This window comes from Choloepus didactylus, chromosome 11 (assembly GCF_015220235.1).
Source record: "Choloepus didactylus isolate mChoDid1 chromosome 11, mChoDid1.pri, whole genome shotgun sequence".
Lineage (NCBI taxonomy): Eukaryota > Metazoa > Chordata > Mammalia > Pilosa > Megalonychidae > Choloepus > Choloepus didactylus.
In genome coordinates this window covers 14689687-14705089 of record NC_051317.1, presented here as the reverse complement: position 1 = coordinate 14705089, position 15403 = coordinate 14689687, and the positions used below count along the sequence as shown (strand labels likewise).

General features: G+C 38.9%; 1 protein-coding gene across 7 annotated transcripts in view; it reads right to left on the bottom strand.

The window, feature by feature from the left end:
• EBF1 (EBF transcription factor 1) overlaps positions 1-15403 on the bottom strand; it is a 432079-nt gene that overhangs the window by 92660 nt on the left and 324016 nt on the right. For 5 of the 7 annotated variants that reach the window (XM_037798760.1, XM_037798761.1, XM_037798756.1 and 2 more), the window contains one exon: positions 7622-7755. In XM_037798760.1, coding sequence (XP_037654688.1) covers positions 7622-7755 — 134 coding nt within the window. The remainder of the gene's footprint in view (positions 1-7621; positions 7756-15403) is intronic. The other 2 variants (XM_037798757.1, XM_037798759.1) reach the window with 1 other exon arrangement.

Genomic DNA, 15403 nt, shown 5'->3' with positions numbered 1-15403 from the left:
TAACTATCCCATAGTTACCAATATAGACAGAGAAAAGATTTCAGATGCCTTGGTCATAAAAACTAAAAATACAGACTCAAGCGTTTTCAGAATAAAGAGAGCATGGCTGTAATTATATTAGAAAGGCCATTAGAAAAAAAATTTTATCTGTTTTTCCTTTTTAATAGGCTGGCTCATTTAGAAATGATTCCCCATGAAATAACTTGGGCTTGAAAGGTATTCTTCAATTTCATACTCAAAGTTTAATGCAACTGATTCAGGCTGCCCTTTTCATCCTTCACAAATAAAGTTTAAAATTTTGCATTAAGCAAACAGGTGGTCAGTAAGTACGGGTTGAATAAAGACTTTATAATTTATATATTTAGGAAAAAATTAGTCAACTCTTTTTCAAATCTATGTTTTAATCAACTTTTTATGAAATGTATGTATGTAAGCTTCAATATAGGCAAAACAAATGGAAATGGAATTATGTATGTTATATTAAATTTTTATATTTATATTATGAAATTTTGAAAGAGGTGTTTTTAAATATTTAATTTATATTATTTTTGAATTTTAATATATATTTTATTTAACCAAATGTATCCAAAATATTATTTCAACAATCAGTATAAATTATTTTTGAGATACTTTACATTATTTTCTTATCACTAAGTCATCGAAATCCAGTGTGTACCTTAAGCTCATAGCCTCTCAATTCAGACTCACCACATTTCAAGGCTCAATAGCCACATGTGGCTACTACCATTTGGACACAGCAGCATTAGAGGGTTTTCATTGTCATTGTCAGGCCACATTGAAAAGGGATGAGATTTGAGATAATGTCTTTTTTCCATCTTTCCTAATTTTCTTTTTCATTTTGGCAGAATTGTATCTGATGTACATGTGGTATACATAACTATCATTAGAGTGCTGGTGCCATCAGGCATAACATTTAGGAAGGTTTGATAAATGTAAGGAAGTATGTTAAAAGACTATGGAAATATGAGAAAACCTAATTCAATAGAAAGCTGAATTGGGGGTGAGGTCGGTATAGGAGATCTTGGCTGTAAACCCAGCAGTAAAAGTAGCTTATGTGCTCCCTTGGACAAGCCACTGTACCTCTCTGGACCCTCCTTTTCCTCACTTAAATAAATGGTGACTAAAAGTGTCCCTCAAAGCCCTCAAAATTTCGTAACTCTACATGTGGTTCAGTAAATTCAAGGTGGGGCAAGAAGGCCTGGGAAATTTCCGTCAAAACGCATGCAGGAGTTTAGCCATTCATTCTTTAATGTCTCAGAGGAGAAAATGCTTTTTTTTATTCATGATCATTCCTCGGAACTATGTGTACAAATGATAATGGTAAGTAGAGATAGATAGGAAAACGTAAAGAAATAAAGAAACTGCATTTGAAACCCTGTTTTCCAATTTTGGGATACAAGTGGTTAAATCCCCCTAAAACTGCCATTCACCCAATTATTTTCACCCAATGTCTCCCTTCAGGTTTCTTTTAACTTCTTGCTATCTCTGGAAATGTGGATGAAGAAAACATTCATCCAAAGATGAAGACAACATATAGTCCTTGTGTGAGGCTAATTGGGCCATATGGCGATGAACTTTGGCTTCTCGCCTCTGAGCTAAGTGGTCCAGGCAATCCTTAAATATAACTGCTCTACAAAATTGCATGGCATCTAACGCCAAGTGTGCACTGAGTAAAACCAAATGCAAAATACCAGAGAAATGCTGTTTAAAGCCTTACCACATTAAAGAATAATGGCTCTAAACATTCATGGTCTAATCTGATCGGCTGCTCTGCAAATAGATCAGATGATTCTCTCACATCTATGCCCGCCCAATAACTTGATTGAATTTCATGTTTTTGCAACACTACAAGAAATCCAAATGTGCTTTAGCCTTCACCAAAATATAGTCCTGAAAGGTGGTCCCTGAAAAAAAAAAAGGGGTTTATGGTCACAAAAGTTTGGGACATGCTGCATACCGCCTCTTAGTAGTCACAGTACATGTTAGCATCTTAAAAGCTCTGCAAAGTCCTAGAACAAGGACCAGCTGAATTTGTTTGACTCAGCACTTCCCAAACTTATCTGGAAAAAGCTCCTTCCCTCATGTCCCATGGGTTCCTATTAATATTCCAAAGAACTATTATTCCATAGAACTATCCGGAAGATGAATTAGGGCAACATTCTGGTGGAAGTCTCAGGTTTAAATCAGTTACAAAAATCTGAGGCATAGAGAATTTGAATATTGACTGAAGAAATATCAATAGGGGGGTCTAATTTTGTAGCTAATTGAATTGGTTTGACAAAGTTCACAGAATCCTTTTGCAAATAAACATGACATTTGTGTATCGTTAGCATGTTCTAGAAGGAAATGAACACCAGTGCAAGAAAAGAAACTACTTGTCACCCATTACGCTCCTTCCTCCTTACCATGGAGATTCTCAGGGGAGTAAACTCCAAATAGCAGCAATTCCTAGAATCATACCACTGGTTCCAGAGAGTGTTTAGTCTAAGCCCCTTATCCTCAGATAGAGAAACTGAGGCACAATGACCAGCACTGACTAAAATCTAGATCCTATAATTGGGCAAGGGAAGAACTGTAATTAATACCATGCTCACCTAAGCCCTTGCTTGGAATTTTGCCCTCAGTGTCCTCCACAACCTGCTCCCCATCAATGCCACCATAGTACTTCCTCTTAGGACGGCTTAAATGTCTTAAGATATTTCAGTGGCTAAATAAGAAGGTTGAGGAAACCTAAAATGTCTAGCACAGACATAGTGGGAATCTGACTGATTACATTTCAAAAGCCTACTTCTGACTATACTACTGTCTCTGTTTCTGGAATCCTGCCTTGAATTCTAAATCAAATTTAATACTGGATTATATAAATATATTATATAACTCTCTAATTTGCTTCATGTGAGCAAGTTGCCTTTCCAAATAAAATGTCAAATCCCACAAGACTAAAACTTTTCTTAGTCATCCCATAGTACCTATAACAGTGCTGGACAATCAGGAGGCAAGTCAATCGGGACTTATTGTTCAGAAACTAGAGGAATTCAGAAGTAGACATCAAAATAAAGATTAGCACTGTAAACCAGGAGCATGAGCCCTTTCCTGCTCCAAATCACACGTTGTCAGAAAAACAAGAATAATCAAGTACATCTTTGGTCAAGAAAAAAACACGTCCCACATTAAATATTAACACATAACCCTATCGGTTTTCCTGGGTTTATACATAAAACACTGCAAAGATCTTTTTTAAGTCTTTCAGAACATGGCAGAGAAGGAAGCACAAGAGTATCCGAGAAATAATATACTCTAAAAAGGGGGGAAAGAGACAGGGTAAGAAACAATGAAGGAAGAAGAGTAACCAAGATGACCAGCCAAATTCATGAGAAAGTCACGTGATTCACCCCAAACTTGGGAGCTCCCAGAAGGCAGCCCTGAGTTGGTAGCAATGAGTGCCACCTTTCTCTTTCCCAACCCTCAGGGGGCAGTCAGTGAGCTAAACTGAACTACTCATTTGCAAAACAGTGGGTTGGTAGGGGAAGAGCACAGATGATGGTAAATTAAGCCAGCCCTATTTTCTCTGGTTCTTTTTTAATTTCTTTAGCTAAAAAAAGACTCCCAATAACAGCATCAGCTGCTAATCGAAAACGTTATCTGCTTGTCCTGGCCCACAAGCCTGCTTCTTGAGTGCTTTGGGCTATAGAGTAAGGAAATGAAGAAAGAGATAAAAGTCTACTTAGAAAGTACTGGATCCTAGAAGCAGCCAAACCTCAACAGCTCATGCAGTCCAGGGACCATAACTTTGGATAGATAGGGATCCTACCCTATAGATGAGGCCCAAACAGTGTAACTGTCTTTCCTGAGGTTGCTTGTGTAAACAAAGGGAGAGGCTGTCTTCTGTCTCAGCCCACATCCTTCACTTCATAAGGGTAAATTCTTTCTAGAAGCCAGTGACTCCAGTCACAAACATATACAACTGAAAAATGAAGGGATCCCTCTCCACTCTCTGATTCTCCACATGCCAATTCTTCAGAAGGTGATGGTAACTGTTAAGATACCACCAGCACAAGGCTTCAGCGGTGACGTTGGGGACAGCACCCTAGTCTGACGAGGTAAAACCCTACGGCCATAAGCTAAGTCATGGAAGGTTAAGGTGAACCCTGCAGGTGGACTGTCTGGGTGCAAATCTCCTCTCCACAACTTGATAACTGAGAAACTTCTTTAACTTCCTCAGGCCTCAATTTCCTCATCAGCAAAATAGGAACATTATAAGCAGTTGTTGTGAGGCCGGCAGGGGAGGCATCCCAAGCATTTAGCATCGTGCCTGACTCAATGAATGTCACTATTAGCTATACTCTGCATGTTTCCATAGCGTTTTCATAGATGTCTTCTCTCTCTCTTTTTGAGAAAAAGAGGAGGAAAAACAAGGAGAGAGGGTGGATGAGGGGAAGGTACTGATGGCAATGGGGGAGGCTGGAGGGAGATAGAGCTGACTTCTCTTAAATCCGTGCAGTATCAATTGCTGATTTCATTTAATGCAAGCCTTGGGAAATGACCCTCACCTTGTGTGATATTTTTTGCCCCTACGAAAGTAAAAGAGGCTTGTATCATTTTATTTGATTAAAAACAATAGGCATCAGTACTACCACTTTTGCTATTGCTCCTATTTCTACTACAGCACCCCTGGCAACACACCTGTCTTTTTTGCTCTCTTCCCTCATTCTGTCCCTCTTTCCCCTCTCAAGAGTCTATTTGCTCTCCAATTGACTTTGACTTTCATTTCTTTCACAAAAACAGCACAGTGTCATTCAAGCCCCATCTCTAGCCCTATCCAGCTGTGTAACTTTGGGCAAGTTTCTTCACCTCTCTGAAATTCAGTTTCCTCATCTGTGAAATGAGAATTAGAGTATTAACACAGAGAGCTATAATGAAGATTAAATAAATAATAGCCATGAAGTGCCTACACATGACAAATAGTAAATGTGAGCTGTTTCTCAATTGCTCACCACTATATTATAGATTTTTGGATTTGGGACAGTACCAAATTCTGTAGGTATCCCTAACCGGCATTAAAAGGGAAAGAAAATCATGTCATTTAAAGTCTTTGTGAAAGCCTATATATACATATATATATATACATATATATATATATATATATATATATATATATATACATATATATATATATATGTTTATAAATTTATAAATAGTTTAGAATATTAGCAAAAAGTTTCACCTCTGCTAAGATTCATTTTTCTGAACATCAAGACTCTTATGATTCTACAGCTCAAATTAAAATCCTCTGTTCCAGTTACCAAAGTGCTAATTCTACAGGGGACTTATTTATTTTAAAAGAATATCTACTCCCATGTTTTGGGAAAGTGCTTGGTACATTTTCCACCAGAAAAGGGTCATAGTTGGCTTATGACATAGCCACAAATGAGAGCAGTTTGAGAGGGACTTGAAGGCAAAAAAGGAGCATGTGTCCCCCCACCCTCAGCTCCTGGCAGTGGCTGTGGCAGTGGAGGGGCAGAGGTGGGACGAGTAGAGAGATGGACAAAAGTATTGCTTTAATGGATTCTCCGTGTCATGACTTGAGTGGATTCGGTTATATGGAAATAGATCCTTAAAAGCAATTTGGATAAATCTGAGTTAGATTTTAACCTCTCTTACCTGTTCTCAAAAGAGGATGAGAAAATGGGGGGACTGAGAGGAAACAGGGGGAGCTTGACTAAAGACAAAGTAGAGGTACAAATGAATGATTTCTTGGTGTGTCAAAGCCCTTATTCCATACCCAATGTAGCCAGTTTACTGCACCTCAGGCACCAGGATTTTAAAGGAAGCTACAGGCTAACCCACCTGATTCTCAGAGGGTTAACAGACCTACTGCCAAATTACATTCTGAGATCTACTGCTCAAGGTCTCACTTTGGAATGATTTGAAGCAAGGAGTCAATAATATGTTCTTTTTCTTCCCCTCTCCTGATTTCCATAATAAGCAACAGAAAGAGGGATGCGAAGTGATGAAGATATAGTCCACAAGACCCAGACATGTAGCCAAGCCAGCAGGGATGAAGACAGAGCTGGCAGCAAAAAAATGCCATGTATGTGATGCTGTTCATTTACAATCCAGTAATTCCAACTAAGAATGGGGTGCAGTTGGCAGCGGGAAGCTCAGTCCACCTTTCATGCCTGGCATTTTCCCACTTGGACAAAAATGAACTGGGTGGGCAGAGAAGAACCATTTCTGATTCAGTGTTATGAGAGCTTTGATTCTTAGGCCAAGTGCACACTGCTTTCGGCTGCATGGGAAATACAAAAGCAGTGGCAGCACGAGCTGGCAAGGGCCTTGTCTGAGTGGGTTACTTGCAGTGAGATGGGCACAAAGGTTTTTAAAAAAGGATAGGCTCTGCTTTGGGAAGATAAACATACCCAACTACTACGGTCTTAATTCTCTGGTCATTTCCATGCCCCCTTTAAAGAGAATAAGAGGGTAACTAGAATGGAGATAGAGTTTTAGCTCCAGTTCTGCTACTGACTTCTTGGTGTGGCCACATAAACACATCACTTAAACTTCGTGGTCTCTGCTTGGCTGCTTTCTTGTTATGTAAGAGAGTTATATACATTACGTATATCTCTAGACTCTAATAGCTTCATCAAGAAGAGATAGGTGCTGAAGTATTTACCTCCTACTGTTGTGAGAAGATTGACATGTTGCATGTCAAGAGCTCAGCACACTGCCTAGCATTTAGAAAGTGCTCAATAAAATTTAGTGATTAATATGATTACTTGTAAAACAAGTGGATTGAATGAGCACGGTGGTAAATTTTAGCCCTAGCATTGTTTTTTATTCTAAATTCTAGTGAGGTGAAAGAGAAGGGGCTCTGGGCATATTGGTTGAAAATCTAGGCTCTTAATTTAGAAAGCATAGGTAAGTTTGCCATAGCATCTATGTAATTGTGATGTTTATGGCTCGTAATCTTGAGCTAACACTGATTATTGCCCAAAAAGGCAACTGGCAGGTTAAAATGATGATCATAGTGCTTGGATAGCACTGCACAAATAGTTATTTGCATATGGTTGCAGTCACACTCCAAGATGTCTAAAAGCTGAAAAATCCTGGGGCTGGGTTCTTCGAAGTTCCCCTGGCAAGTCACTCACTGTCTGATGAAAAGCCACTATCACCTAGATCATCGCCAGCATTTGAATGGTGTTCCTTGAAGATCCGCCTACAGTAGACTCCATCTAGAATAGCCGTAGACTACTGCCTTGCTAAAGGCATTAGCCTGCCTGTACATTTTATGACTTTCCTTTTCCTCTCCATCGCCCAAGTTCAAGAGGACCCTTATGCCATGGCAAACCCAAAAGGATAAATTACAAAAAGGAAGCACTCCTGATGCATTTGTGGCAAAGGATGGAAGTCATTCCCTTAGAAAGTGTTGCCTCCTGGTAAACCCAACCCATTTTTCTTAGTTTCTCAGAGTTCCATAGACAGGAGCTGGCCCACTCAGAGTGACACCACTAAATTCAACACATTCTATTAGAAATTTCAGTGTAGACAGTACCCACAACTAAACCAAACTATTAGATATTAATGTTCAGACAACACCTACCTCACTCCAAACCAGCATGGTACCGAATATGACCTGTAACCCATCAAAGAAATTGTCCCCTATGATGATCACAGTTGCACCTCCCGTCGTCCATCCTTCACTCGGGCTGATGGCTTTGATACAGGGAGTAGCTGCTTTTCAACACACATGAAAAAGAGAAGGAGTCTGCTGTTAGAACCAAACTTTAATGATGGGAGACTTGAGAAAAAGAAAAAAAAATCTTTTATCTTTTCCACTAACACAAAGTCCCTCAAGATCTCAGCATTTCCCAGCTGCATTTGAGGACCTGAAACCTAAGGGTGCAGTTTCAGTTTTAAAAAGCATTCCCATTGTTTCCATTAAGAATATATATATTTCCCCAAATCTCTACCCAGCTTGAAACCTTATGCAGCAAAACATGAAAGTAAATTTTAATTTATAAAATGCTCAAGTTTAAAAAACATGGGTGCCTTTTTGGAACATGCTGGAAAACTTATTTGTTGCTTTATAATTAAACATAATTCCTGAAAAGAAAACTCACATGTTTTTAGATAAACATTTTTGTTCAATGGGAAGCTAAGAAAGAGAGGAGGCTGGAGTAGGAAATACTTACTCCATACCTTTTGTCTATAAGCCTGGTATAGCAACATCCCTGAGTAAAAGTCATTAAGATTTTTCAAATAAATATTATGGATCCCATTTTTACAGATGCAAAGAATGCAGATCTCTCAGGATGAACTTATGCAATCAAATAGCTGAGTCAGGGCTGAACCACAGAGCCAGCCACATGTCCTTGATTTGATGTCTTTCCCAGACCAAGAAAACCCTAGAATTGCCTTTTTCCAAAATTTCATATCACTTCTTTTCCCACTATAAATGGCCCTTGGAGATGAGACATCATTTGTCAGTACAGTGGTTTCAAACAGAGTGGAGACAGTTTGCTCTAGTAAGCATGACATGCTTTCCACAGAATTGCTGGGGTATAAATGTAATGTTGGACTATGTCTTCAACAACTTTCAGAGGGCACCTTTGTGCCACCAAGGATTTTTAACTCCACACTGCCATGCTGCTGTTCTCATGATTACTTTTATGAACAGCAACAAGGCAAAGTACTAAAGCAAGGGAGTTATTGTGAAAGGAGAGAAAACAGGAGCCTCCTCTTTAATAAAAGTCCATTAAGTATCCAAGACTGATTTCTAAGTATCGAAGCCAATGAGAGTACCAGTTAATATTAACAGGGAAAAAAATGGCGGAAAAATTGTACTTTGTCAAATTTGGCAAAATATCATGCTTTAATTTTTGCAAGAAGAAAAGAAAATATTAAGCCCAGCCCAAGTGGGACCACTGCTCACATGCCACCACTCAAACAAGGAGAATGTGCTTGATTCTGACTCAAATTAGTATTATAAAATTGCACAGGGAAGCTTGGAAATATCCAAACCAAACATTTCATGTTGGCTGAACTCACAGCAATGCATTTACAACTAAAACTGGGCAGTTCAGATGTCTTTTCTCTCCTCTACTTTCTCCCAAAAACAAAATAATTAATCCAGAAAATGTAAATGATTCATGCTTTGAGAATCCTTGCCCAATTTTTAACACATACAAAGGTTGTGCTCAATATGCCCCAGACATAGGATTTTTTCTTAAACAAATTTTTCTTTAAGAGCAAAAATGTTTAAATGCATGACTGAGTATTCCCAAATCAATGATAGAATGTGATACATTTTAAGCAAACCACAAGAGAAATAGAGTATATTTTAAAACTACATAAGATTCTTAAAATATAAGCAGCTTGGAAACATTTTAGTTATTGTCCCAAAGTCTTAACACTGTACTTAATTCTTGATTTAATATACTTAGTTGCTAAAGTAGAACAGGAAAGGTGTTGTTAGATCCCTGTATACTTCTGAGAATGGGATAATGGCAACCAGGCTTGAGAAAAGAGGGCTTGCTGGAAAGTGTGAAACCCAACAGTGTCATTCAACTCTGCGACCCTTTGAATAACTAGACAAACCACATAATGATGTTGCTGTTTGTTATTTGTGTTAGCTTTGGGATTTCTTTTAATTTTTATCTTTTTTTCTTAATTAGAGAAGTTGCAGTTTTACAGAACAATATGCCAAAAATACAGGATTCCCACATACCAACCTATTACTAACATGTTGTATTGGTGTGGTACATTTGTTACAACTGAGGAAAGCACATTTCCATAATTGCGCTATTAACTACAGTCCATTTTTATCTTTTGAATCATACAAACATATTTCTTTAGATAAATATGTCTCCTGCAGGCTTTCTCACCATTGCCCACAAGGAGGCAGAAGGGTGTGCTTGTGTGGCTTTGAAAGACACTCCAATAGTCAAGACATCATGAGAACATGCTCAAGACCTTCTGGTTTTAGGCTTGACCCCTTCCCTTTGTTCTCCGTTTTTTGGTGTGTGGATACAGAATGCATATAAGTACATATGTGTGTGTGTTTTCAAGAACTTCCTAAGGAAAGTGGTAGTATTTTCAAATCTGTGAGCAGCCATCCAGAAACAAAGCTATACATCCACTAGTCGGAGGCAAGAAAGAACATGAAGCTTCCAGAGATAATCTGGTGGGGAGACAATACATGATACCAGCTTAGTCTTTTGGAGAAAAAAGACTTGAAGGAAGCAACCCAGGAAAGGAATGACACTCCTCAATCCATCCTACCTCCACACTCAACACCATCTTCCATCCCTGCTTAGAGACCATACGCCATGCTTAGAACAGGTAAGCCAGGGAGCTCTCCGAAGTTTAGACCTTAAAGGGTTCTAAAGGAATTCCTACACATCTGTTATGTCATATCACCCCTGAGAGAAAGCTCTGTGGAACTTTCCACTGGTAGGTTTGGAAAACATGTAAAAGAAACATGGGCTGTTGCACTGAGAGAAAGGTGCTATTGGCATTTAGTGTCTGGAAAGCAAGGATCCTAGGTATCCAACAATACGCAAGACAGACCCCCCAAATGAAGAACTCCAAAATGTCAGTAATGCAAGTTGGAAAGCACTGTGACTAGCTAGAAGACCAGACATAACAGCAGATGTCAAGAACTCTCATTTCCGTATGGGCCAAGACAAGAAACACAAATGAGTACAGCAGCTCGGGGTCTCAGAACAAGCATGACAAGAATGGCCACTGACACTCAGACTTGGGGGAGCAATGGGAAATCACAGAGACACTGGTGGATTGCAGAACACAAGCCTCATCTAAAGGCAGCAGCCACTATTCCACTCCAGCTGGGGACACTTCCCGCAAACACCCGCCCAGTGGTCTGGTCTTCTGATATTTCGAAAGAAGCTGAGAAGCCAGATTTTTATGTGCAATTTCTCAATCTTTAAATATTGGCAAACAATTCAATATTTTACAAAAAGTGTAGGCCAAAGAAAATATTTATGGGCTGATTCAATTCATAGGCTGCCATTTTATACTGTTGCCCTAGAGTCACAAACAAATTTGCCAAACTAAAGCCAGACCAGGAAATACTTGCAAATGTGCCCAAAACTACAGGCACCAAAATGTCCAAAGTATATCAACAGCACAAAAATTCAGGAGTCTAGATGCCCTCCCAGAGTTTCACAGGGGAGTGGTTAAATAAATTATGGCGTGTCATTAAAATGAATGGGAAAAAATTCTAAAACCTATGTTAGTATGTAAAAAAGCAACTTTCAGACTAATAAATAGTGCAACCCTATTTATTTTTTAAAAAACAATATATATGAACCTGTTTGTGTCTGAGCATGTGTTGTGTATGTGTGTGTACAAACAGGTATGACAAAGGTCTGGAAGGAGGTTCACCAACTGTCCCCAGTAGGGACTTAAGGAAAGAAAATGTCAATAGGGTAGGACTGAGGAGGAAGGGAGCCTATTAACTTTTCCTCTGTAGACATCTGTAAGGTTTGAATTTTTAAAATATGTAGATACTAAAGTAATACGTTATAACACTAAAAAATTAAATAACAGCAGGACATTTAATTGTGTGAAAGACAACAGATGTACTTTTGAGAGCAAATTGACACCAATTTTTAAAAAGGAAAAAAAAAAGACAAGAAATCTGGCAGTGCTGATGACATACCCTGAGCCTGCCCTTCCCTCTGCTTTTTGGTAAGTTTTCTACATCCAAGGCAGCAGCTCCTGTTTTTCTTTCACTCAAGATACATAGAGAGAAGCAGGCATAGTGGATAGGTTCATAGTGGATAGGTTCAGTGGAATTTGAGAGTGAAAAGATTTACAAAAGAGCTCAATCCTGTCCAGAGATGTAATAATCAATACAATTCTATCTCTGAGAAAATATTATGGGATCGGGGGTGAGATGGGGTGATATTTATATACCAAACCACCATCACCAGCAAATTCTTGATTTAATTAATAAGAAAAGAGCCTTTCTCTCTCACCAGTGAATTTTCACCCTCAATGTATCCACAAGGATAACAACCCAATTTGTGGTTTTAAATTATCGTTAAAAATAAAAGTTTGTTTTTTTTGTTGTTGCCTTTTTTATCCCCCGCCCCAGCCACCAAAGTAGAGGAGATTTTCCTTCCTTCAAACTATGACAGTAACATGATTACGCCACCACAGTTTAGCATAATGGCTCTGAAATGCTCATGGCACGTTGCAGAGTTAAAGTGGAAATTATTAGGTAGCTCTTCTTTGTTATAATAATGATCACTCCACAAATAAAAGCTCTTCTCCCAAAGGTACTGCAAGGCACAAAATGCTAATTCTGAAGATTGTGTGTGTGCTTTTATTAAATATTACTCTGCCCTGCCTGTTTGAGGGCTTCTCTGCACTGATTGTTTTATGAGTACCATGTTAATGTCATTCCCATCTTGCTAGCAGCAGGCACACATTTTAGCGTTTGTATGAGAGTTGATCAAAGGCCACGTGCTGAGGGAATTGCTGAGAAAACACGGACAAGTGATAAAAATCTAACAGATTAATTGGTTTAAATTTCATTTCAGGGTGTTGAACTTTGGCTCGGGACTCTAATACTACACCGTGAGTCAGGGCCTAATTACCAGATTTCCAATTTGCTTCTGAACAATGGTCATGGTGAGAACGAAAAGGGAGGAAGAATGAAAAAAAAAAAAAAACAAAAAAAGAGCAGAAAAGAAAGAAAGAAATCATTCAGGCTCCAGTACATATTTAACAACTAATGTTCTGTGTGCAGACAGTTGCACCAGGGGACATTTGCTATCAACTGCTCTACCTCCAGAGCATTTGTATTTCCTTCAAATAGCTGCAGGAAGCAGAAGAAATCACGGATGCCCTCCATAGTTTAAAATTGTCTGATTTACAGAATCAATGTTACATAATTCAAGTGCCTGCACACTCTCACTGGAAGCATCAGGCTCTTCATTAAGCAAGGTGACTTTATGAGCTGGAAGCGCGCCTCGGCCTCCAATAGAAATGATCTATTTCATTGATGGAAAGCAAGGGCCAGGAGAGTCATGTTTACCTCGGGGTTTATGGGTGGCCTTAGGAATAAGGGTTAATTGAGCTTAGAGGTGCCTGCCCATTGAGTTGAATTAGTGGTATGTGCAGCTATCAGCGGGGTCCTGGGGCTGCTCTTACTTTTGCCTCTGAAATATCTTTGTGCTGTGATCAATACCTCACTTTTTTCGGGTTGCTGTACTGATGACCCGGGTTCAGCATTTATCACCTCTTATTCCAAAAATGAGCCTTTTGCAATGGTCAATGCCCCATTACGGAAACCTAATCAGAGATGCACTGTTTGTCCTCCCCACCCCATTCCTGGATTTAAATACACTGGGGAAATGACAATCTATCAGTTGGTAAACTATGCAAATTTAGAAATGTTCTGATCCAGTTCTTAAATCTCAAGATGAAATTCCACTGAAGTGGAAATAAATGTTATTTTCCATTCCCATTGTGCGTGCTGTATGAAAAGATGTAAACTTTCCTTTTCTAGCATTCCATTAAGCAGAACTCTCTATTAATGAGCATTGCTACAGAGCAGATAGCTGTGGCTTACAAAGGAAGTTCTGTGCAATGGCAGCACAAGCCCTACTGGCTTCAGAGTCAACACAGAAGGACAAAACTGTCTTAAGTTGCCTTTAACATGTGGAGGATTCTAGTATTTGAAAATGAGCAAGAGCTTCAGCTTGTTTGTATTCCACATCCATGACTCAGTGTGACCCTGAAACAGTCACTTAACCTCTGTAAGCTACAGTTTCCACACGCATGCCATCTCATGGACTTCTGGCAAAATGCACAGAAAGTGCCTACAGGTACATCAGCTGCTGCTGTAATTATCATCAGTTACTTATTAACCAGAATTTACTTATTGACTAGAATAACCTATATTCCAATCATACCAGATTATACAGATTATTGAAAACCTTTCTGAGGAAATTCCACTTCAGCTACTTGCTAACATATCCAGCTAAATTTACAAAGTAGGTAGATTTGGAATCAGTCTTTCCAAAGTAGAATGTTTTTTTAAGGATCCCATTTGCCTGGAATGAATATTAATGGGAAACTTTTCAAAAATGAGGAACTTTCATGTTATTGTCCCAAATTATTGAGACTTGGCAGAAAGTATAGTGAAACCCATGAGTTTAGCTCATTTCTGCAGGATACATGTGACCTCATAAAATCTCAGGCTGTTCTCCCTTTTCTCGACTTGATTTTGGTGATGATGTGCTTGGGAGCAACCCTGTTCCAGAGACTGATGGGTACACAAAGTGCTGCCTCGTTGGACACAGCCTACCAAAGACTGCTCGTCCTGTAAATCTGAACAATAATTTTTGCTGTTTATTTGAGTGAAATGATGACTTTCCTAACCACTCAAAAGCTCAGCAGCACCAAAACCTGCCTTTTTGGATCCTGAGAATTAGCAGATATTGGACAAAAAGGAGGACAAAAAGGAGGCCTGCCCCTACCCTGAAGACTGACCCTCTATATTTTCTCCATGGACAGGAGACAAATCTATTCTTGGTTCATCCTTCCTCTAACTGGACGCCTTAGAAGCTAACAGCAATTACAATGACTGACCTCAGCTCCAGCCCCAGAGTGTATAAACTTCACTTGCAGAATGTTACCACTAGAGACTCATAGCCAGCCAAATACATACAATGTACATGCATACATACATATGTACATAAATGTATAAATTAAAAATAATTAAGAGTTTCATCACTCAAGGTGCAGTAGTCTTTGTAATACCCATGTTCTTGCTTTAACTTGAGTTACTAGAGATTTGTTTCTGCCTTCCTTTAAGTTCTTCAGTAATTGCTTTATGCAGTTAAACATTTTATTGGCTTATTAGGATTTTTATTTGTTTGGTTTGCTATTGGCCTGCATTTATTGCCTGGTCCACCAGCCTATCTAGATATTCCTTGGCAAAGAATCACGTGTTCTTTATGCAAGAGCATCTGTGTGTGTGCATGCGCATGGTGTGTTTGTCACTTTAAAGAGAAATGTAACCCATGATATAGAGATTTCTCAACACCAGATGCAATTAAACCTATTAAATATTAAAGGAGGAGATTGAGAATTTCAAGTGTTTTTCATCCTTTATTTCAAAGTACTTCATTTGGCAAAAAAAGCCCTTTGCTTTGACAACATTAATGGCTCTCACAGAAAATGAGAAAAGGAAAAATCCCTTGTCACTAGATGGAAATATAGCTCCAATGATGGTCTGCATTACAATGGAGTTAATCTGGTGGTGATATCCAGGTATACCTAAGCTTAGCCCCAGGGAGTCTAAGTTCCAAACTATGCGATTTGCTAATTATAGACAAGTCAAATT